Genomic DNA, 25,581 nt, shown 5'->3' with positions numbered 1-25,581 from the left:
CAAAGACTGGTGTACAATGACACCCAAGTCTCGTTGCACCTCCCCTTTTCCGAATCGGCCACCATTCAGATAATAATCTGTTTTCCTGTTCTTGCAACCAAAGTGGATAACCTCACATTTATCCACATTAAATTGCATCTGCCATGAATTTGCCCACTCACCTAACCTATCCAAGTCACCCTGCATCCTCTTAGCATCCTCCTCACAGCTAACACTGCCGCCCAGCTTCGTGTCATCCGCAAACTTGGAGATGCTGCATTTAATTCCCTCGTCTAAATCATTAATATATATTGTAAACAACTGGGGTCCCAGCACTGAGCCTTGCGGTACCCCACTAGTCACTGCCTGCCATTCTGAAAAGGTCCCGTTTACTCCCACTCTTTGCTTCCTGTCTGCCAACCAATTCTCTATCCACATCAATACCATACCCCCAATACCATGTGCTTTAAGTTTGCACACTAATCTCCTGTGTGGGACCTTGTCAAAAGCCTTTTGAAAATCTAAATATACCACATCCACTGGCTCTCCCCTATCCACTCTACTAGTTACATCTTCAAAAAATTCTATAAGATTCGTCAGACATGATTTTCCTTTCACAAATCCATGCTGACTTCGTCCGATGATTTCACCTCTTTCCAAATGTGCTGTTATCACATCTTTGATAACCGACTCTAGCATTTTCCCCACCACCGATGTCAGACTAACCGGTCTATAATTCCCCGGTTTCTCTCTCCCTCCTTTTTTAAAAAGTGGGATTACATTAGCCACCCTCCAATCCTCAGGAACTAATCCAGAATCTAAGGAGTTTTGAAAAATTATCACTAATACATCCACTATTTCTTGGGCTACTTCCTTAAGCACTCTGGGATGCAGACCATCTGGCCCTGGGGATTTATCTGCCTTTAATCCCTTCAATTTACCTAACACCACTTCCCTACTAACATGCATTTCCCTCGGTTCCTCCATCTCACTAGACTCTCGGTCCCTTACTATTTCCGGAAGATTATTTATGTCCTCCTTAGTGAAGACAGAACCAAAGTAGTTATTCAATTGGTCTGCCATGTCTTTGTTCCCTATGATCAATTCACCTGTTTCTGACTGTAAAGGACCTACATTTGTCTTGACCAATCTTTTTCTTTTCACGTATCTATAAAAGCTTTTACAGTCAGTTTTTATGTTCCCTGCCAGCTTTCTCTCATAATCTTTTTTCCCTTTCCTAATTAAGCCCTTTGTCCTCTTCTGCTGTACTCTGAATTTCTCCCAGTCCTCAGGTGTGCTGCTTTTTTTTGCTAATTTATATGTTTCTTCTTTGGACTTGATACTATCCCTAATTTCCCTTGTCAGCCACGGGTGCACTACCTTCCCTGGTTTATTCTTTTGCCAATTGTTGTAGTTCATCCATGCAATATTTAAATGCTTGCCATTGCATATCCACTGTCAACCCTTTAAGTATCATTTGCCAGTCTATCTTAGCTAATTCACGTCTCATACCTTCAAAGTTACCCTTCTTTAAGTTCAGAACCTTTGTTTCTGAATTAACTATGTCACTCTCCATCTTAATGAAGAATTCCACCATATTATGGTCACTCTTACCCAAGGGGCCTCGCACGACAAGATTGCTAACTAAGCCTTCCTCATTGCTCAATACCCAATCTAGAATGGCCTGCTCTCTAGTTGGTTACTTTATTTTGGTTAGTTGGTTACTATAATTACTTGTATACTTGTAGTTTTTGAACATTTCTGAATATCACATGCCACTGGATTCCCAGTCACTGATCACCTCTTAAAAATATAGTTGGTGGTGGGCATAGGGAAAAAGCTGCCAGAAATGGTAGAGGTGTGCTCACTTAGACAGGTACATATGCGGAAAGGGAAGGTTTAGAGGGATATGAGGCAAACAAAGGCTAGCTTAGGTAGGCAACTAGGTCAGACTGGGTGAATTAGGCCAAAAGGGCTGTTCCTGTGTTGTATAACTCTGATTCTTTAATGCCAGGATTCTGATGGTGGAAGATCCATGGTGCAGGTGCCATGCCAATAAATGTTAAGAGTATATCTGATTGGAGGTGGTCATTACCCAAAAATAACATGATCCAAATGTAATTTTCCACTTTCAGCATGTGTCTGTATGTAATTCAGATCTTCCTGTGTCTTGGTATGGATTACTTCACTTTGATGAACTGCAATTTGATTTTGCAACTTTGTTCTTTATTAAGTCAGAATGATCTTTGAGAAAGTAGCTGAGGGTAGGAGAACCAAGTACAGAGCCCTGAGAAACTCCTGCAGCAATGCCGTGGTTCAGAAACAATGAGCAATTATCTTTGTTAGGGCGTACTCTGGAGATGTGCAATATAGCAAGTATTAATTTCAATAGCAACCAGACTTCTGATCTGAATATGGATTTTAGTACATCTTTGGTGTGCATCTAGTGAACAAGATAAAGCTTGCGCCAGAATTCTGCATTCCCGCAGGCAACTTTAAGTGCAGATAGCTCTGACAAAAATGCTCTGCTTCTCCCTGGGGGTGAAGGGCTTATGGGTGGTTGTAATCAGATCATCAGAGTTCTCGACCTAAGGTTGCCTGACCTCAGCCGGTGTCATCCCAATGGATATGTCTGGATATAACCTCTCCCTCAAATATCTCCACACTAATTCCCACACCATGCAAAATATAAATGATGGATAAAAATTAAACAGTACATACTTAAAACCAGAGCATGTGCTCTGCAATCTTCCACTTCTGTGCATGAACTCAAAATGCCCATTGTATTCCTTTGCATTTAAAACTGTTACACTAAGACTATAGACTTATTCTTAAAGCGCGCGCACGCACGCACACACACAAACGTGTCTGCTTCTATACAGTTCCCTGAATGAGTATACATGCTCTCCACTGGCATTCTGAACGGTAGCCGCCTGAAATTACACAAAAATATCTAATCTCTTACATGAGTACACATGTGTGCGCGCGCACACACACACACAACTTTTATATCTACCAGCTCAGCTCGCCATCATGTTTGAGATACTTTGTGATTCTATGGTCACCAACCTGAACAGATCCAAGTGTGAGTGCCTACCCACTTAGACTGCTGGGATCGCTGGCCATGAGCGCATCCTAGACAAGACCCCAAATGTTGTGACTGTGAAAGACGCCACTGGAGAGACACAGCTGGTAGATATAAAAGTCCTTATTCGGGACACAAACAAACTAACAGCCTTTTCAAATGCCCAGATTTTGCCATCAACACACTCAAATTTAGTGTTGGTTATCATTGCCTCCAAGTCATATTTATGTCTACTATGCAGAATCTTAGGTCAATGTGGTGTTTATTGCGTTCATGCATTTGTAGACATCTCAGTCAATTGGGTGTTCCCTGGTCTGCAATTGACTCTTAAAATGCAGCTTCAGGAAGACTGCTGTTCCAAGCTGCATTTTAAATTAAACCTACAATCCATATTCAGATCTGAAGACTGGTTACTTTTAAAATTATTATTTGCTATATTGCGTATCTCCAGAATATACCCCAACATTCTCCAACATCCAGAAACATAACAACATTGGAATTAGTGTTGGGGTATACCATCCAGCTTTTTATCAAAAAAGGGTACACTTGAATCCAGACTGTAGTGAGGCCTGGAGCCAAGTGGTCCTTCACTGCAGACAAACCTGAGGTGCTGGAAAGAGAAGCACAGGAGAGGTACCAATGGTGGCAATGAGAAGTGACATTAGATCACTGAAACTCTAATACAAACATCCAACAACATGAGAGCTGCCAACTTTTGTGGAGAGTCCAATGAATAATAATTTCCAAAACAAGACAATTTTGGCACACATCTCCCAAAACTGAATGAATTGCTTCAAGGCAATAAACTGACAACAATATTCCAGTGCTCTGTCACAATAGTGAATACTTGCTTCACTTCTGCACCCTTGCATCAGGTTCTTGCACCATATGGTCACCTTCACTTTCAGCTTGGTGCTGACCTGCACTGTAATCTTTAGTCTTTCACATCAATTTCTCAATAAAAATTAGATTATCAAAACACTCTCCAGAACGAATGCAAAATCCAAACCACCTAAGCAGTAAGGGGAGATGGGAGTGCAGAAGCTATGGGTGAGGACACACAACTGCCATAGTGAGGTCCTCTGTTGGTCGATGTTGCTTTCTAGCTGACTACATGGTATGCAACCCAGGGTAGTACAATATGGAGAACAAGCTGTTGCCCATGCAGCAGACTTCCCCCTCTCCACGCAGCTGATAAATCCAAAGCATCAACAGAGACCAACACCAGTTTGGTACCAGTGGCGTCACAGCAGTTTCCAGTCAGCATTGAACTCAGTGCCTTAGGGATTCCAGCTCCAGAATTTTTCTCAGGTTTTACTCCCAAACCCTTCCCAATGAGTGGGTATACCCACAAGGCAGTGGAGGTTTGAGATTAGAGTTTTCCTTCTCCATGGCTGACAAGCCCTAACTGCCTGAAGCGACTGGTTTTAAGGCACCAGTAACCCACATTTGCCCTTTCTCCTGTCAGTAGAAATGTTTCAGCCAGGCTTAGTAGCTAAGCCACATGTGAAGGAGCTGGACTTGGTTGTCAACAGCTATTTGAGAAACATGCAAAGGGTAGTGGGAGCCTATCTCCAACCCACACCCAGCTATGACAACCTTAAGAACCTGCCATAATGGTTCTGCAATATAAGGAATTTATAGACCTCATTAACAGAATATGCCAGAACATTTGAAATAAGGCAATAGGAATTTAAAGTTGAATATGAAGTTTGAAGCCCATTCCAGCTGCCTTGAACTCATTTGGTCAATTGATTTATATGTTAAAAAGAGCACTTGCAGGCGAGGCCTTGATGCTTAGTCATTCAAAGTTAGAACTGATTTTCCCTTCCCACAAGCTATAAAATGCCTGTTCACAAATACCTGGGCCATCTGTGCAAAATATTCATACATAAATGATTTTGCTATTATAAATGGAAATATTTTGAAATCTTAAATGCAAGTCAACAATCGTCTTTAAAGATTTTAATGGTAAGGTTTTCCCTTTAAATGAGATTCAGAGTTAAAGATTTTTTCCTCCAGAGTTCACCACCAGTAATAATGTATGGAATAAAAGCATTTAATGATAGAAATGGAATAACTGATCTTCAGGAGCAGAAATCAGGAATTCATATCTCAAACTCAGACCAAAACAATCTGGAACTCTCTCCTTTGAACTGCAAACTCTAAGACAAATTGAACTAAGAAGAATGCTATTAACAGGCTTTTATTGAATGAGGACATTATGCAACAAAAAGTGGTTAAAAGGTGTTAGCACTTCGACAAATATGCTCTAATTGAACAGTGCAATAAGTCAAAGGGATTTAGTAGCCTGCATCTTCAAAGTTACTTTTGCAAGCTCCCTGGCAGCCACTGAACAGATGCACAATCCTACCAAGGTCAGTAAACCCAAAATAGAAAACACAGATTTGATTCCCAACACACTTAGAAATGACTCCATGTAGTTGGGAAGAAAATCCATACTGCTTCAGAAAGATAAATCAAACTGATTCCTGCAGTTACCAGTTCACTTCTGGAGTGGGGCCCACATCTTATAACACTCACGGACAAGGAAAGTTAGCAATTTGATTGAAGTAATACATACAACATAGAATCCCATTTGGCACTGGTACGCATCGGAGAGGATTAAAAGGGCACAAAATTGGCAAGAAAAAATGTGACAAAAGCAGGACAAAAGAAGTGGCCTATAATATTCTTCTGATTATCCTGATATACTTCTGCTCTATCTACAGGTTCAATAGACTCAGCCACAACTCTGTCAGAACCACAGACAGGATGGTGATATATGTAGGCAATGTGGGCAGTGACAGAAATCCATAGCAATTCAACTATTGCATAATTCTGAATGGTTGTGATTCAACACCTATTTAATAACAGTTATATTAACTTCCCAATGTAAAACACAGCATAGTTACTTGCAACATCACACTAGTAATTTCAACACTCATAACACAACATTCCAAGTCATTGCCTTTTCTTACAAGTGAACAAATCATGCTGTACATTCAGTGTAGATATATGCAAAGGATGAACCTGTTTTACCCAGAGACTGTGGCTCAGACTACTCTAGTTCCATTTAAGGAATTCTACCGTTTCTAAATTAACATAAATATTCTGTCAACCCAGTAAGCACTATTTCACTTCAGATTTCACAAGCTGAATTGCTTGAGTTCATTGCTTGATCTACTACCACTCGCATCACCACTGTCCCTCCTATGGTTTGGAAACTAATTGGATTATATCCTCAATCCAAAAACTGAAGCCATCTAGCCCGCTGTTAAATAATTTTATGATATATGTTTCACCATTCCCAATGTTAATCAGTTCCACAATTCCAATGTCCACTAACTTAAAAGCAAATGTTGCCTATTTAAATTGTCACTTGAAACCTTAACAAAGGAATTTCCATCGATTGAAACTCTCCAGATTCATGAATCTGTTTATCTCCAGCCTCCACTTACCCCAGGACAGTCAGTTATTTTCTCCAAAAATAACCACCCACTTCACAAAAATCTACCTCAGAATCTGTAATCTCTTGATAACTCTATATCTCGCCTAAAGATCCAGCTTTCAGCGAATGACACAACCAAATCTGCAGTATTTCTACGCAAGAAGAAGCTGTGCCTTTCTTTCAATTTCAATCAAACAAAAATACTCAAATCCAAGAACTATAGAAATGAACCAAACTCCAACTAAATTCGTTCACTGGGATACAAACCCTGTACTGAGAATGGACAGCACTGACTCCACAGAGGGAAAAAGACCCATTACATTAACCTATGCAAAAGAAGCAGCAATGAAAACACCATAGATAAACTCACCACACCAATAAAATATTCAAGTTAATGTAGCTAGATTAAATGAGTAGGTAAATAGCAAATGCAGTATGGTGGATAAATGTGAAGTTATCATCTCCAGTTGAAAAATCAAAAAAGTTAGAGCTTTCTTCAAATGGTGTTAGACTAAGAAAATCTTTGTACAAATTGATGAAATATGTTTGCAAACCAGTCACTATAAGCTAACTCTGAGGTGTATTAAGCAGTTGGTACGTTGGTCTTCATTGCAAGAAGCTTTCAGTAGAGGATATCATTTTTACTGTAATAATACACAGCCATGTTCAGTCCTCACCTGAAACTTTGTGTAGTTTTGGTTTAGGAAAGGTTACGTTTGCCAATAAGGCTGCTTCTAGCAGGGTGAGACTGCATGTGAGGGAAGATTGCGTTAAATAGCATATTCACTACAGTGTAGAAAAATGAAAGATGTTAATGAAACGTACAAAATTCTAGTAGATCTGAAAGGCTGAATAAGGGGAACATGTTTCCCCTGGCTTGAATGTCTAGAACCAAGGGTCTAAATCTTCAGCTACAGGATAAGATATTTAGGGCTCGCGAAAATATTTTTCGCTAGTCTGAGAGCAGTGAATCAATGGAATTCTTTATCTCAGAGAGTGGCTGAATATAGTTATGAGGAAGACTGATTTCTAAACGCAGAAGGAATCAAATGAGCACTGGAGACCTGGCAATGTGGGGGTGCTGGTGAAGAGTTTGGATAGTGCAGACAGAAAGGGAGGTGTATGAACAGTGTGGAAAGAAAAAAAACTGGGGGTGTTAGGAGACTGAGGTTGTAGCAATGAAGACTGAGCCAGTACAAGTGTGGGAGGGGGGTGCTAAACATCAAAAGTGGCTTAATGCCAGCAGAGAATGAATGGGGAGTGAGGAGAGGGATGAAGAAATCATGTAGAGGGGGGTGAAATTTATGGAATTGCATGTTACAGAATGACAGAGTGGGTTGGGTAGGAAATCAGTCAACATCAAGCAAGTAGAAATGTAGTAAGGCACGTAGCTCAGAGAGGAGTGAGGACAACAGGAAGGAGGGATTGGATAATTTTATTGCAGGGAGAGTTAGAATGACTGAGTAGTACTCTGGCTACACGTCGTACCCACATAGTGATCCACCTGTGAGGAGACTGTGTCTCAGCATGCTTCATGTGACAGCTGCTTCTGGCTCTCTGCTCAGAGATGAGTCCCAGATGGAAAAAATTGTGTTTGTGCTGCTATATCCTTTGGCAGTCAGACACATATTTAACATTCTTTATAATCATTTATAAGCATATTTAAAAGTTTTTTGAAGCCTTAAGCTTCCAACAGATTATTCAAACATACATTCTCAAAGTTACTGTCTCATTCCAAGTATAATTGCAGTGGCTGTGCAGGGAGGTGGGGGGGGGGGGGGGGTAGACTTGTCAGTTCTCTTTTCTAAAAACCATCACAGTTGTTTGTAATGTATATAAATGACCTGAATGAAGATGTAGATGGGTAGGCTAGTAAGTTTGCAGATGATACGAAGACTAGTGGTGCTGTGGATAGTGTGGGTATAGATCATTTGCAGATTGGAGTGAGAAATGGTACATGTAGTTTAAACCGGCCAAATGCGAAGTGTTGCACCTTGGTAAGTCAAATGTAAGGAGACAGTACACTGTTAAGGGCAAGACCCTTAACAATGTTGATGAGCAGTGTTTGGGTCCAAGTTTATAGCTCCCTGAAAATGGTTACACAGGTTGATTGGGGGGATATGCTTGCCTATATTAGTTGAGGCACTGAGTTCAAAAGTCAGGAAGTTATATTACAGCTTTATAAAACTCTAGTTAGGCCACATCTGAAATATTGCATACAGTTCTGGTCATCCCATTATAGGAAGGATGTCAAGGTTTTGGTGGGGATGCAGAAGAGGTTTAGGAGGATGTTACCTGGATTAGAGGGCATGAGCTACGAGAGGTTGGACAAACTTAGGTTCTTTTCTCTGGAGCGGTAGAGGAGGACTGGAGATCTGATAGAGGTTTATAAGGTGATAAGAAGCATAGACAGAACAGACAGCATCTACACAGCCTGGGGTGGTGGTAGAGGCATATACATTAGGGATTTGAAATAAATTGTTAGATAGACACAAGAATGTGATGGAAATGGAAAGATGTATGGACATTGTGTGGGCAGAAGGGATTAATTTAGTTAGCCACTTGATTACTAATTTAATTGGTTCGGCACAACAGTGTGGGCTGAAGGTGTTTGATCCTGTGCTGTACTCTTCTATGTTCAATTTTTATTCATAATTATAAGAATTGTATTCTCGGTTTTCTCTTATGAACATATGAATTAGGAAGAAATGGTTAGACATACCTTCAAGCTTGAACACCAGTTAATAAGGTCATGGCCATAATGACTGCAAAAGCAAATCTGCAATCCTGCTTGCCAGTGGTGAACTTCCAAGTCTACAATACATTTATCAACTTGTTCTTTAAAAATTTTCAAGACTTCAACCACCAATTGAAGAGACTTGAGAAAATAGTTCATTCGTGATGCTGCTGCAAGTTTTCATTGTACCTGTACTTCACCATACTTCTGCATATGTCAATAAACTTGACATGATTTGACCTCATCTCTATGTTAAACCACTTATTTTTAAGCAATGATCCCCAATTCAAGATTCTTCCACAAGAACCATCCCTTTGACATCACTCCAGTCAACAGCTCCCAGGACCCTATTTGTATATAGACCATGAGCTTTTTATCTTCCACAATAATGTCTGATGTGGCACTTGATCAAATAGATCCTGGACATCAAAACAGAGCACACATGTCCATTCATCTTTATCCACACCACAGCTTCTTTGTAGAATGCCAATAAATTGGTCAAATGTGATTTCCTGTTCATAAAATCATGATAGCTTTGCATGATCATGCTGAATTTACCTAAATGCCCTGCTATAAAATCCATAATAATAGAGCCTGACATTTTCCACACGACATACAAACTAACTGGCATGTAGTTTCTTACACAATCCTATATCTTTTATATTCTCCCGCAATTTGGAGACTAAAACTGCTCAGTTCTTTGAGTACACCCCAAGGCTCCATATGTTGAACAGGATTTCTCTTTTACTGAATTCTACTTCAGTGGAAATAATCCCTGATTACCTTTAAAAAAAAACTGCTTTAGGCTATGGTGCTATTTTTTAATATTCTACAAATGTTCAGTTTTAAGTCACCAATTCTCAGTCACCCCGATGCTTCTCAAATTCTCTGATCTGATGAATAGAGCATCAACTAAAATTTAAGCAGAAGTAATTCAAGGCATCTCACCAACTTAGTTAGGAAATGGGCTGCATGGGAGGAGACTAAGTGGGCAGATAATGGCACTCTACAGGATTTACATATTCTAGTTTGTGAGATATAAAAGGAAAAGCTGCACAGAGGACTTTGCAGCACCATCCTCAATCTTTAAAAGTAAATGGTGAATGGATTTCAACTGCATAAGATAGTGAAGAGTGGAGTGCTTCTATGGGGAAGAATGATTGTTAATTCATTATTTTGCAGGGACATTCTCAAAATTCTAAACTGACCCAGACTGAGCCATTGCAAGTCAGTAATGAAAGCACTGCAGAAAAAAAAATTCATATCATGCCACATTTCAATGCCAGCAGGATTACAACATACAATTTGGATGGTGAACTATCTAGTGTTATTTAATTACAGCTGTCTTCTTCCTCAGGTACTCCATGTACTATGGTGCTAACCCTACTTATAAAAAAATTCTGACAATTATACCGGAAATAACACACAGTGATAGTTCAGTGTTATAAAACAGAATGTGGTGTTACTCCTTTTGGTCATGTCTACCGGAGCAAGGTTAGGATTACTTTAGAAGGACTGCAACACTTTCTGACTGGACTTAACATTTTCCAAAATTGTATGTAAAGGGATAATCAGATCAAGTCAAACAATTAGTGACCAAAATCCTATATCTCAAAACCTTACTCTGGTTCTCCAGCTACTTGGAATGAGCTGCCTAAGTGGTTGGGGCGGGTACAATTACAACATTTAAGAGACATTTGGATAGGTACATGGGAGGGAGAGGCTTGGAGGGTTATGGGCCAAACGCAGGCAACTGGGACCGGAAAGGAGGATGTTGTGGCTGGCATCAACTAATTGGGTCGAAGGGCCTATTTTCATGCTCTGTGACTCTGACCACGGGTTCTGTGGCAGCTCTGAGTTTTTGATCTTTAAACACTTTTTGTTTTTTGTTGATCAACCAAAGACTGCATTGTTGATAAAGGTGAAGATAAAGGTATCTCAATGAAATTTTTAAAAATCATCCAGGTTTGCCTTTGTCAAGAAATAACTCACAAGATATGGGAAGTCCTCTGAGTTTTCCAGGACTTTGCCAAGAACCTTTGCTATCAGAGGGCAGTGTAGTGCAGCAAGGACAGTTGGTAAAGACCATTGTCTTGTGGATGTTGAATGCAAAGGCCATCCTCTTACACTCTTCAGTGAATGACTAAACAAATACATGGAATTCACCTTTGGAGCACACATAAACATAAGCAACATCTTCACACTGTAGCTTAGTTCTGGATTGTAGTCACTGTTGGTTTCTCAGCAGTGACCACTGGGCTGGGAAGAAGTGTGCAGTCAAACAAAGAGAGTGGGAGGTTCCATCACATTGAACAGGAAGTAACTAAAGAGGCAATAAGATCCAGGTGGCCTGGAGCAGCTGCTGGCAGTCCCCTGCTCAAACTGCCATCCCACTCATTCCAGCCTGTCCAACAACAGCCCTCACAGGCTGTCATTGCCCCTAGTCTTGGCTGTTCATTTCACACTGTGACGTAGGTGATCAAATCACCATTTCATTCCTGCAGTAGTACCAAATTCCCAGTGGAGCTGCATACAGCTTGAGCAGATGCTTCTTTTTACAATACAAGGGTGTGAGTGTTCAGACTCCAGGATCGACCAAGACTGCTGCATTGACTCAGCAGAGATGTACCCTCACAGGGGTACTAATATGCTTAATAAAATTTGCAGATGACATTTACCCAATTCCATTTACTACTATAAAGAAACCTAAGATAATTTAAATGTTGACAAGATGACACCAATGAATGAAACAATATATTAGTCAGAGCATTGAGACCAGAGTGATATAGCAGAGGAATATATACAACAGCATCTTCAACAAAGAGCTGCAGAGAAGGTAACCTGAGAATTTGTGGCTCTTCTACACTTCTACGCTCTTACTCTGACTGGAATACTGTGGTGTAACAAAATATGTTGGGTATCTGTTGGTTTGAAGGGGAACATCTGTTCAGCAGTGTGAGGATCCAGTTTTTGCAATTTACACATACCTCAGATGTCTTCAGAAATGAGCATACTTCCTGGTAGGTGACGGCAAGGTGCACAGTGAGGCTCCATGTGTTCCGTCTCCCTAGTTTTATCTGTTGCGATTTAATGTGTTCATTAGACTTGGCCCTTCAAATGCTGCAGTTGAAGGTATGTGTTATTTATAACTCTGGTTCAATAAAGCAATTTAGTATGGAACATATTGGGCATATTAAAGACATTGCTACTCTCACCCTTCTGTAGCAATAATTCCAACGCCCATATTAATCAGCACTGGCCAGGCAGTGGCACGGGGGTACCAGGTAAAGGATTACTGTACCTGGCTTTGGCATTACGCTCGTCACAGAATGAGGAATTTTGTCATTAATGAGCTCCACACACTCACTGGGAAAGAATCCAACCTGCAAGTCAAACAAAAATATAAATAAGATACTGTAAATCCCACTGCTAATCATACATTTAAATTTCAAAGGAACTTGCATACATTGCTGCATCATAAACACTGTTTCTTTCATTAGAGCAAAATGGATGGAATCTGTAAGTAAGATTTTGTTTGAATGTAAAACCATGAAGAATTCTATTTCCTAGAAACTAAAACACAAGATAGTCAGGGGTCAGGCAGCACACGGGGAATGAGAGACTGTTACTGCTTACAGTCAATAATAATTCTGATATTCCACAGCCTTTTCTGTCCTTGTTTCATAACTCCAGGATCTGCAGATTCTTGTTCCCCTATAGTCGCAAGCCATAGGTTCCAACAAGCAATGATCAAAGTAAAACTAATTCATAAATCGGTGTACCTAGAGTAAACTCATTATGTTATTAACTGGTTTGTGCTGAGCCAGCAAATACTTTGTTCATGAGCACAGCACTGGTAAATTCAGGTGTGCATGAGGTGTGACCTGTTGTGTGCCTTCCCTCTGCGTATTCCATGGTGCCCATGTGTGGAGATGAGGTTCCTTGATGGGGCCAGTAGATAGCAGAGAAGGCTGAATCAGCTAAGCAGGTTGGTCTTGGGCTGTAGAGAGAGATGTGGAGAAAGTAGTAACAGGTAGACTGATTGAAGAAAAGCTTGTTAAGCACCTGAGTCAAATTTCCAGCTTTGACTCAGAATAATTCAGGTTGCTCCCCTTAAAGTTGTGTAGAAGCAGGCACCAGTGATATGGTCACATAGGAGGTGCCAATTAAAAGCCCTGAAGTAGCACCTCAAGCATCCAAATACACAAGATTTTCTACCTTTTAGCATGTCAAATGCACAGAGCAAACACAGCAAAAAACATGGACTGTGCAACTTGCAAGGGGTTGCTCGTATTCAATATCAGTTATTTTATTACTGAAACTAGGTGACAAAGAACTTATAAACATGATGCTTTGTGATTAAACATTTGGGTATTAAAACTTACTGTAGATATCCGCTTCTTCAGAGGATTTAAGTATTTTATTTTCATAGTAGTACAATACGAAAACAGAGAAGTTGCAATCCAAGTAGTTGTCAGCTGGGTCAGAACACAGGAAATCAATCGGCTCACAACTTGGATACCAAACACACAGTCAGCCCACCTGTAGTACCCTCAAGGCCACCTTGTGGTACTGATTTCTCAACCACCTCATGTAATAAACCCAGCATCAGGATGACTTCCCTGAGAAATAAGTCAAGAAAATATGTTTGTGTTTTCAATCTGATCTTGAGCATACTGTAAATGCTTACAGTAATCCTGATCAGAACCTTGTATTCATTACACACATTTCTTAAACTGACATTCTATACTGTTATATTCCACTTCATAAAAGCCATTCTATTGTTTTAAGACCATTAAGTTCTAGCTATAGAAGTTCTGTTTTATATTTAGTGGTTCTTGGTGAAGCATAATCAATTGGAGACTGCATTAAAGAGATAAATGGATGCTTAAATGTTTTTAGTTGTGTTGGTTAATGGAGGAATGTTGGCTGGGTCCTTGTGTTCTTCTGCCAGGGCCAATGAATCTTTTAAATCCAGTCACATGGAGCTTCAGTTCATATCTCAGTGACAGGCAGCAACACCTTCATTATTACACTGTCAGCTGCGTTCTGCAGACCCCCAGACTCCTGAAGCAGACACTGTGGGAAGAGATTGTCAAGCAGACAGGGGGATAAAAAGCTTCATGGCAGGGCTCAAAGCTTCTCTGAAGAAAGGCAATATCCTCACTGACCCTTAACAACCACTGACTGATGAAAGTGGGAATGGAGGATTTGGCATGGTGCTGAGCAGCTGGTGGCCATATACTGAGAGCAGGAAGAAGTGGCAAAGAAAAGAAAGTTGAAAGAAGTGGCACTACCCTTCCACCTTTGAACCCAAAACCAGAGAGAGGAGCAGGTCATCCTCAGTCCTGAGGAACTGCCTGAAGAGGACACTCTTGTATCAGCCTTAAAAATCTTGGATTGGAGCTTGAAACAACAAGTAGAGTGTTACAATGGAGCCAGAAGTGAATATTCATAAGTTCAGAGACACAATTTTCTTCTTACAAATGGGAGGAATTACTTGACAAGTTCCATATGCTAGGGTGGTCCAGAACATGATCCAAGGGGAGCTAACTAATTTGATCCAGAAATGGTTTGCTGATAGAAGGAAGGTAGTAATGGTGGTAGGATGTTTTTCCCACATGGCAGTCTGTGACCAATGGTGTACCACAGGGATCAGTGCTGGGACCTTTGTTGTTTGTGATATTTATCAATGGCTTTGAAAATTGGCATTGTGAAAAGCAGACTACAGAAAGATATAGATTAGATGCAAAGTTGGACAAAGGATTGAAAGATAGAATTTAATCTCAGTATGTGTGAGTTTTCATTTTGTAAGTTCAAATATGAGTAGGTCATGTGTAGTGAATGGCAGGGTGCTAAGGAATACAGTCGGCCCTCCTTATCCGCGGATTCCACCAACCACGGATTGGGAAAACCTCGAAGTTCTCTCTCCAGTACTCGGTGCTTGAGCATGTATAGACTAATTTTTTCTTGTCATTATTCCCTAAACAATACAGTATAACAACTATTTACATAGCATTTACATTGTATTAGGTATTATAAGTAATCTAGAAATGACTTAAAAGTGCAGGCAGTCCCCGGATTATGAATGAGTTCCATTCCTGAGTCTGTCTAAGTCGGATTTGAGGTCAGAACAGGTACATCCGGTATTATTTAGTGTCAGTTAGTCAAATGTTTTTCTTAGTATATAGTACATATTTTACCTTTCTATGCATATAAAACACTTAAGAAACATACGTATTTCAATAATTAAACAACTGTGTTGCTTAGTAATAACTGTAGCTTTCATCGGGGCAGGGCCTTTCAAATGCTCCATTTAAATTGTTCTGACCGTTGACTGACTGCAGCCTAATGCTTTTCCAATGACCGATGGCATTTCACCTCTTTCCGATCGCTTTATTGCTTCCACCTTATTTTCAACCACAATCGTGATTATTTTTGTGAACAGAAACACTGCGGATTCAGAGCCACACCGCGGTGGTCCTCATGTCCACCGCTCTGAACATGTTAAAATATTTAAGTCCGAGCTTCCGTTGGGTCCTAAGTTCCACCGCATTAAACAGGTTGAATAAGGGACTTGAGCATCTGCGAATTTTGGTATTCGCGAGGGGTCCCGGAACAAATCCCCCGCGGATAAGGAGGGCCGACTGTATTGATAAACAGAGAAACCTCAGACTTCAAATCTATTGCTCCATGAAAGTTGCAACACAGGTAGCTAGTGTGATGTAGAAAGCTTGCCTTCATGGGTCAGGGCAAAGAATGCAAGATTTAGAACATTTAAGTTGCAACTTTACAAAACACTAATGGGTTGCAATTAGAATGTTGCATGCAGTTCTGACTGCCACATCATATGAAAGACGCAATTGTGCTGGATAGAGTGCTTTGGACATTCACCAGAATGATTTGAATGTGAATGTAAGTGGGGGTGGAGCTTAGGAGGAATGATGGTGCCTAAAGGCAACTCCTTTGCTTGCATCTTCGGAAACAGCTCTATTTCTACCTTTAATATCTTTTTTTTTTCCTTTCAGGGTTCTTTTAAAGACCCTGACCTGGGATTACACACAGGCTTCGGTTCTTTGCGGAAATGGGACCCATTCTCGGGGTTCCATGACTGGCCGCTATTCGACATGCCAAGGGTTTGGCCTGAGAATCTCGATTGTGTTTTCAGGGCTCTGGAGACAGGCAGATCAAGGGTCGGTGTTGCAGCCAGAGATTCATGTATCATCAGAGAGGCCAGAAAATCTTTCACTGTGGGCCTGAAGACCCAAGGTCTTTGCAATATTCAGACACAGAGCTCAAAAAAAAGCGACGAAATGGACTTTTAACATCGTAAACCTGCGGGTTGTTATGTCTCCCGCCCGCTGTGAAAATGGGGGACACCTCCCTCTCCCTTGCCAGGGAGAGAGAGAACCTGTAGGTTGTCAAATTCAGATGAAATGCTAAGCCTTTAGGGTAACTGCAAGGCCTGTGTCTTTGCTATTGCTTAGCACACGCTTAGGTTTGGTGATTGTATCGATGCGCTTTTTATTTTTGCTGTTTGGGGGGGGGGGATTGTTGCTTGCTGCCGCTTATGCGCGGGAGGGGGAGCTGGGGGGGGACTTTGGGGTTCTAACATTTAACTGTCGTTCATTCTTTGGGGCACTCCTCTGTTTTAGTGGATGTTTGCGAAGAAAAAGCATTTCAGGATGTATATTGTACACATTTCTCTGACATTAAACTTGACCTTCGAACCTTTGTAAGTGGCATGATTAGTAAGTTCAGAATTGACACAAAGATTGGATGAGTTGTTGACAGTGTGGAGTTATGCTCCAACTTCATAAAATATTGGTCAGCCATCCACTGGAGTACTGCGTGCAGCTCTGGTCACCACACTAGGAAGGATAGGATGGTGCTGAGAGGGTGCAGAGGAGAGGCACCAGGATGCAGCAGTTCAGTTACAAGAAGAGACAGGATCTGTCTCCTTAGAGTGGCGTTCAGAGAGGCATAGTGAGGTGTAGATACTTATGAGGGGTATAGACTGCACAAAACTTTTTCCCAGATCAAGGGAAGATAAAATTAGAAAACAGTTTTAGAGTAAGGGGATTTGAAGTGAGATCTTTTCACCCTGAGAGTGCAAGTAGCTGGTACGCATATTTGGAGAAAGTGGTGGAAACAGAGTTGCTGACAGCATTTCAGAAGTGTCTGGACAAGCACTTAAATCACCTAGCTGTTGAATGATGTGGCCATGTGCTGGGAGATGGGATTAATATAGCTGGCAACCAAATGGATGATATAGACGTGATGGCCAAATGGTCGGTTTCCTTACTATATGACTCTATGATTCTATTAAGGATAAATTGAATACAACAGTTATTCTACTCATGAGAAAGATTTTAGTTGTAACTCTCAGTAATAGAGCTGCCAAAAATATTTCATGTGTAATATATACAGTCGGCCCTCCTTATCTGCGAGTTCCAAATCCGCAAATTCAACCAACCGCGAATCAAGAAAACCCGGAAGTGTTCTTCCAGCACTTGTTGTTCGAGCATGTACAGACTTTTTTTCTTGTCATTAATCCCTAAACAATGCAGTATAACAACTATTTTACATAGCATTTACATTGTGTTAGGTATTATAAGTAATCTAGAAATGATTTAAAGTATACGGGAGGATGTGCGTGGGTTATCGTGGATTGGGATCGAAAATAATCGGAAGCTCTCTTACTATGTAAGTCGGAGCAGGTACATCCGGTATTATTTAGCGTCAGTTAGTCAAACTTTTATCTTAGTATATAGTATATAATTTACCTTTCTATGCATATAAAACACTTAAGAACATATGTTTCAGCGCCGGGAATGTGCCGGGTTGACGTGGAGGATCAAAAACCCAAAACCCAATAATTAAACCACTGCGTTGCTTAGTAATAATTGTAGTTTTCATCGGGGCAGGGCCTTTCTCACTTTATCCTTTAAAATTGTTCTGCTCGTTGACCGACATAGCTTAACGCTTTTACAACAACCGATGGCATTTCACCTCTTTCCAATCACTTTATTTTCAATCTTGATCATGATTATTTTCGTAAACAGAAACACTGCGGATTCAGCGCTCCGGCGCCGAGTCCTAATGCCCACCGCACTGAGACAGGTTAAATAAGGTCCGGGGTTCCACTGGGTCCTAATGTCCACCGCACTGAGACAGGTTAAATAAGAGCTGGGGTTCCGCTGGGTCCTAAGGTCCACCGCATTGAGACGGGTTGAATAAGGGACTTGAGCACCCGCGAGGGGTCCCGGAACCAATCGCTCGCAGATAAGGAGGGCCAACTGTATTGCTTTTACAGCAGTTGATAAATAGACAACAAAATTTCACAATAAAGCAGCAGCATTACATTTGCAAAGGAATATACAACATAAGTTTTGATAGATTTAATCTATTCTAGCATTTAGAAGGTAGATCTGAAGAAAAATGATGAATAAAAGAAGCAAAAAGAATGCATGCAGCATTGGGAAAAAGTGTATGCATTTTGGGCAGAGAGTACAATCTGTTGACTCGAGGCTATGCACACATTCACTTGAATTGTATTCATTCACCAGAATAAATTAGCTCATACATAACTTAACATTACACTTAATTCAAACTTACTATAAAAATATTTGGCAAAAGCAAGCCAACTAACACAGAATGTCAGTTCACTGCCCATTCACTAACACACGATGCCCTTACCTGAAACCCATGTTTTCCCCTCCACCATGTGGTATCTTCCTTGGGAGGCATGTCAATAACAGACACAATATCCCCAACCTAGAAATGTTGAATAAACAAGGCTTTAGTAAACCTTCCTGCAGCTTCAAAAGCACACTTGACATTACTCTTCCATTTTAATAAAGCATTTCTTGACAATTGATACTTAAAGTGTCAAATCCTGTCAAGTACTGAACACAAGGAAATGCAAACATATTTGTGCAAATATGAAAATGCACCACTCAGGATGTGAGTTAAAATTCTCAAGCCACTGAGAAAGCACAAGAATCACAGTCTATAGGGGAGTACAGAACATAAAATTAAGAAATATGAATAGTATCCAGAGTCTAGATTATTTTGTTTGCAAGAGTCAGTTTTGTTTGGAAGAGTCAGTCTGGTCCCTGGTAACGCACACTGACTAACTTGAAGTAGGATACTTTTATAATGCTGCATGCTAATAGCAGTTCATAGTATTCTTTGCCAACAATGAGAGAGTGGAAGGAGCCATGCTCCACATCTTGGACATTAATCAACAAATGATCACAGGCATGGACAATGAAGCTCCAGCACGCCAAGCCATTTCAACAATCCTCTGCCTCACACCCCTCCCCCAAGAACATCAAGAACTGGCAGAAGGAGCAAAGTACATTAAATATAGGTGCAGGCGTGGCCTGAATGACCCTCAACTTGTTCCACCATTCACTAAAATCACACCTGATCTCACCTTTGGCCTCAACTTCATGTTGCTGACTAGTTCCTTTGATTTCCCTGGGTGTCAAAGATTTGTCTCTACGTTGGACGTACTTAATGACTTGGCATCCGCATCACTCTGGGATACAGAACTCCCAAGGTTCGCAACAACAGAATGAAATGTATCCTTAACTCGGTACTAAATAGCAACCACCTTTCCTAAAACTATACTCTTAGTAATGTGGAAGAGCCGAGGGTTCTTGGGGTTCAGGTCAATAGATCCCTCGAAGTTGCCACACACGTTGAAAGGACTGTTAAAAAGGTGTATAGTGTGCTGGCCTTCATTAGTTGGGGGATTGAGGGATTAAGTTCAACAGCCACAATGTAATGTTGGTCATTCATTTGAACTATTGGTTCGAGGTTATTAGATGATAACCTACCTCAAAGGACAGCTCATCTGCAGCCTGCGCGATGTATCGCTTAATCACGTGTGCAGCGGCAATGGCTGGAACATTGATGGAGGACTCTTCGTGCACCAGTAGATGGTTCCCTTTGTTATCTATCTGTGAGAAGATTCAGCAATTATTCAGCATTCATCAAGATACAAGAGATAACAGCAGACAACTATAAGCTACATAAAAAGAATGACATGTTAAAGAATATGAAGTCCAAACATATTAAAGCAAAAATACCCAAAGAAATGTCTGTTACTCCAACAAGATCACAAATATTCTTTTCATGAAAGCAATTCCTTCCGCAAGCCGAAGACCAGGCCACGAGCTAACCAGCAGATATCGGTCATGCTGGCTAGATCAGAGGCTCAAGCGTTTAAGTTGAGACAACAAATCACAGGTTTGTTAACAGTGGGAAAGTTCAAGTGAAGTCAGAGCCGCTGGGCTCAAATGGTGAATTTTAACAAAATAATCAACCATTTCCTGTCCTTGTTAAAGTTCCATGGAGTCACAGGAGAACATGAATGGTTGTAATTAGTTCACTCATGTCCTGTAGGGAAGGAAATTTGACGTTCTTACCTGCTCTAGCCTACGTGAGATTCCACAACAGTGTGGTTGGCTTGTAACTGTCCTCTGAGATGGCCTAGAAAACCAGTCAATTGTAATAAAAACTGCTAGAAAGACATAAGGAAATAAAACTAGATGGATCACCTGGAATATAGGTACTGAAAATGACAAGGACAAAAACTGCCTGTCAGCTCTGCAAGCTCTTGTGCCAATTTGGGAGAGTTGCCTTATGGACAGTCACCTCATGGAGAGTCACCTCATGGACAGTCATACAGATACTGGAAACTGTCATATTCATGGAATTCTACCTTGCAGTCAACAACCTAGACGTCATCACATTGGTGTGCTCTGGCAGGATGCAGCCGGTAGAGGTGACAGGGCAGTGGTACACAGTCTGGAGGGTACTTCCCTGGGAGTCCTCAACATCAATTCCAGATCCCATGAAATGCTAGAGCATCAGATTAAACTTGAACAAAGAATCCTTCTGCTGATTATCATGTACTTTCTCAGCTCAGCTGTAGAATTGACACTCCTCCATGTAGAGCGGCACTTAAAGGAGGTGCTGAGAATGGCAAAGGTGCAGAGCATATTCTGGGTGGGGGACTTCAACTTCCATTGGGACATTGCTGCCAGACTGCCTGCGACAGGCAGTGAGGGAACTAACATGAGAAAGAAAGCTACTCAATTCAATTTTCAACGTACTGACCATCACACAGTCCTCGTGAAGACAAAATCCCATCCTCACTGTGAAAATTAAATTTTCATAGGTACCTGCTTATACAATAGGTACCTAGCACTTGCCAATTCCTGTCCACCCTCTCCCTCACCTCTTTCGGTCCAGATGAAGTGTCTCGACCTGAAATATTAACTGTCTACTTCCCTCCACAGATGCTGATTGACCTGTTGGGCTCCTCCAAAGCTCATTTTGCTCCAAATTCCAGCATCTGCAGTCTCCTGTGGCCAAAGCTGGTTGCTTGATTAAGATCACACTCACTCTCCTAAATACTGACTCACTGTACAAACACTGCCTTGAAGCTACAGTCCATACCATCTACATAATGTACTGCAACAACTTAACAAGGCCGCTTTATCAGTACCTGCTAAACTGTAGCATTGTACTGAGTTTCCTGGAGCAAACTGTAGATAGTTTACACTGCAGCCACACGCTGGTGTTGTGGAACAAGTGAATGGCAGTCACCTTTAAGTGATTACAATCAAGGAGATTAGATTATCCCGGAAAGTGTCAAGCTTGGGTGTTGTTGTTATTATATTTTTCAAGGTAACTTGGCAGTAGTCCATCCTGACCTGTACCTTGCAGGTGGTTGAAAGGCCTTGCTATATCCCTCATTAAGGAAGCTGTTCTTGTATATGTAATGGTCTAATTTAGCTTTTCATCAGTTGTGCTCTCTAGGATGGTGATTGTGTGTACATATCAGTGATGTCCAAATCCTGTTAATAAATTAAGATAAACTAATGTGATTGCAGTATGGATTTATGAAGGGCAGGTCCTTGACAAGCTTACTGGAGTAGTTTGGCAATATAATCAGTGCAGTGGATGGAGGGGAACAAGTGGATGTAGTATTTCCAGAAGGAGTTTGATAAGGTACCACACAAAAGACCTTCATAAGGATGCACGGAGTTGGGGGCAATGTATTAGCATGGGTAGAGTAGTGGTTAACCAATAGAAGACAGAGTTCAAATAAGTGGGTGTTGGCAAGTCAGTGCTGAGCAGAGTGGCAGAGGAATTGGTACTGGCCCTACAACTATTCACAATGTACATTAATTTTTTTGTAAGTGGAGACAAGTGTAGAAGTTTGCTGATGACACAAAATTGAGTGGAAAAGCAAATTGTGCAGAGGATGTGGAGAGTCTGTTGAGAGATAAAGATAAGCTAAGTGAGTGGGCAAGGATCCAGCAGATGGAGTACAACTTTGATACAAACAACTTTGGAAAGGAAAATAGAAGATCCAATTATTATTTAAATGGTAAAAGATTGCAGAATGCTGTTGCATAGAGGGATTTGGGAGTGTTTGTGCATGAATATCATATGGTTGATTTGCAGGTACAACAGGTTAGCAAGGTGGCAAATGCAATGTTGGCCTTCACTGCTGAAAGGATTGAACTTCAGAGCAGAAAGGTTATGCTACAACTGCACAGGGTACTGATGAGACTGTACATGGAATGCTGTGTGCAGTTCTGGCATTCTAACTTGAGGAAAGATATATCGGCTTGGGAGGTGGTGCAGAAGAGGTTCACCAGGTTGATTCTGGAGATGAGAGGGGTTAGCCTATGAAGGGAGTTGCCTTGTACTATACTCACTGGAAGAGAGGGGAGGTTATACAACCATATAAAATTATGAATGGGATAGATAGGATAGAGGCAGGGAGGTTGTTTCACTGGCAAGTGAGATCAGAACTAGGGTACATAGCCTCAAGATCTGGGCGAATAGATTTAGGATGGAGAGAAGGAGAAACTGCTTATCCCAGACAGTAGTGAGTGAAACTGTGGAATTGAAGCAGCAGAGGCTACGTCATTAAATATACTTTAGACACGGTTGGATAGATTTTTGCACAGCAGGGGAATTAAGGGTTATGGTGAAAAGGCAGGTCAGATGACCTGAGTTCACAGCCAGATGAGCCATGATCTAATTGAATGGTAGGGCAGCTTAATGGGCCAGATGGCCGAATCCTGCTCCTGTTTCTTATGAATATCCGAATAATCACATTGTCAAGTTCACTGATGACATGGCAGTGGTGGGGCTCGTCACCAAGATCAATGAAAATAGCCGACAGAGAAGAGGTAAAAGAGCTCAAGCCCTGGTGCCAGGCAGATAACCTTTACCTCAATGTCAACAACACAAAGGAGATGGTTATTTAGTTGAGGAGAAATCCCTCTTTATATTTGTGGCACAGGAATGGAAACTACAACCATATCCCTTGTCTTGTGTTGTTCATCTTTTTTTTTGGGCTGCATCAGATCTGAAGTAACATTTCATTTTCCTTTACACTACTATACAGGAAATGACATTAAACAATCTTATGTTCTTATGACAGAAACCAAGATTGGCCTGGTCAATGTGGTAAGCGGTGTACTTTCACTGAACTTTTGCGTAGGCTGATTACTGATTTAGTCAATGTTTTAAAAGTGTTGTCTCATCGCAAGACTAGGGAAAGGAACTTGAATGGCATGCCCAATTTACTTCCATTAGAAAGGTGCCAGGATTTGCATGCTTATGACATGTTACTTGTAAAGTGTTTTTCTATTTTGACCAATGGAAATGTTAATTAATGATACATGTAGTTTAAAACCAAAACAAGCACAATGGGCTGAACAGCCTCCTTTAGTAACAACATATTTAAACATTTCAGAGATTGGTGCAAAACTGGCAAATCAAATTAAGATATATAGCATTCATGAACTAATCAAATGGCAGAACAGCTCAAGGAGACATCTTGTTTCTATGAGGTTATATTAACACCGATGTACCCTTAACAAAACATTGTTTTTTTAAGCACCCACTTTGTAATAAAATATCATCAATCCACAACCCTGCTTCTCTCCCTGAAAATGCTCCTTTGCTTGGTAGGTAATTCAAACATTTAAATCACTTTTTGAAGCGGCCTTTGTAACATTTAACAGCAGGGTGCAAAACCAGAGTCCATACCTCCATCCATGTAAGAGCAGGCCCACAGTTGATCTTATTATCAGCTATGACAGTAAGCCTGGCAAGATACGCCATCAGCATTTGGGTAACTGTCTGTGAAAATACAAGAAAAATTATCAAAGCAGACACCGTGAAATAAGCAAAGTTCAAAACTGCAACCAAATGTTAACAAAATGAAATGATTTAAACTATCTTCCTGCCCATAACAGGTAAGAAGTGAGGCTTACTAATGAAATCAAAGCTCCATTAGCAAATGGAAATATGAAGGGCCACCTCCTACCATAAACACCAGAATGTGAAAGGAAACTTTCTGCAGACTGAGATTGGGCATTTTTCCATCCCTGGAATGTTTCAGCATTCACTGAATACGATACATTCTCTAAATACATAACTGCACACACATCTGGGAAAATAGGACTAAAAGGAATTGCGTGACTGGAATGGAGAAAACATAACCAGGCTGGGGCTAGACTTTCAGACACAAAATGAAAGTAAAGCAGGGATTATGATCACAAATCATAATGAGGAAACAACGTGAGCACAGATCAAAGCTAGGACAGCAGACATAGCAGGAATCCAAGGTGCACCAAAGACTAAAGCAAGAATACAAATTACAAAGAAAGACCAAATGGTGAACGAGGATCACACTCAGAGAAGAGGAAAAAATAAAGAGAATAAGGAGAAATGGCAACGGTCATAGAGGAGACAGTGAGATTGACAGACAGGTGATGTGTGATGGAAGATGAAAAGGGATGAGACAGCAAGGGGGAGAGAGTGGGTGAGCATGGAGGACAATGAGAGAGCCAGGGAGATGCAAAGAGAGCATATGGAAGGCCAGAGGAAACTGTGGGGAAAGAAGGGGGTGGTGCTAAGACTGCAGCATTGGGAGGAGGGATGGGGTTACACAGAGCAAGGAGATGCAGAAAGAGCCAGGGATCAAAAGGGGCGCAATTAGTGCAGGGACAGGGTTGTGCTGGGACCAAGGAGTGTGAAAGGGAAAGGTCTGAGATACTAGGATACACAAAAGAGAAGTGGATTGGGTAGGAGTCAAGGAGTGTACCCTGATAATTGCACAGCTGCAGAGAAGGGAACAGAAAGAACAGACAGACAGAATTCAGAGATAAGGAAGTCAGAACCCCAGATTCAGAATTGGTAACTATCACGAGATTAAACACTGCAGATTGGGGAGACAGGTGGGGTCATCGAACAGGATGGGGCAGATATAACAACATAAAACAG

The 25,581-nt window shown here is 41.0% G+C and overlaps 1 protein-coding gene across 8 annotated transcripts in view; it reads right to left on the bottom strand.

Moving 5' to 3' along the window:
• LOC140716771 (rho GTPase-activating protein 32-like) overlaps positions 1 to 25,581 on the bottom strand; it is a 518,900-nt gene that overhangs the window by 96,329 nt on the left and 396,990 nt on the right. For 7 of the 8 annotated variants that reach the window (XM_073029618.1, XM_073029623.1, XM_073029624.1 and 4 more), the window contains 4 exons: positions 24,343 to 24,435; positions 20,100 to 20,222; positions 18,952 to 19,029; positions 12,554 to 12,635 (listed from right to left, as the gene is read on the bottom strand). In XM_073029618.1, the coding sequence (XP_072885719.1) occupies positions 12,554 to 12,635; positions 18,952 to 19,029; positions 20,100 to 20,222; positions 24,343 to 24,435 (376 nt within the window). The remainder of the gene's footprint in view (positions 1 to 12,553; positions 12,636 to 18,951; positions 19,030 to 20,099; positions 20,223 to 24,342; positions 24,436 to 25,581) is intronic. The other variant, XM_073029625.1, reaches the window with a different exon arrangement.

This window comes from Hemitrygon akajei, chromosome 26 (genome assembly GCF_048418815.1).
Source record: "Hemitrygon akajei chromosome 26, sHemAka1.3, whole genome shotgun sequence".
NCBI classification, from domain to species: Eukaryota; Metazoa; Chordata; class Chondrichthyes; order Myliobatiformes; family Dasyatidae; genus Hemitrygon; species Hemitrygon akajei.
Note: the sequence above shows the minus strand (reverse complement) of the source record. Positions and strands in the feature narration are given on the sequence as shown.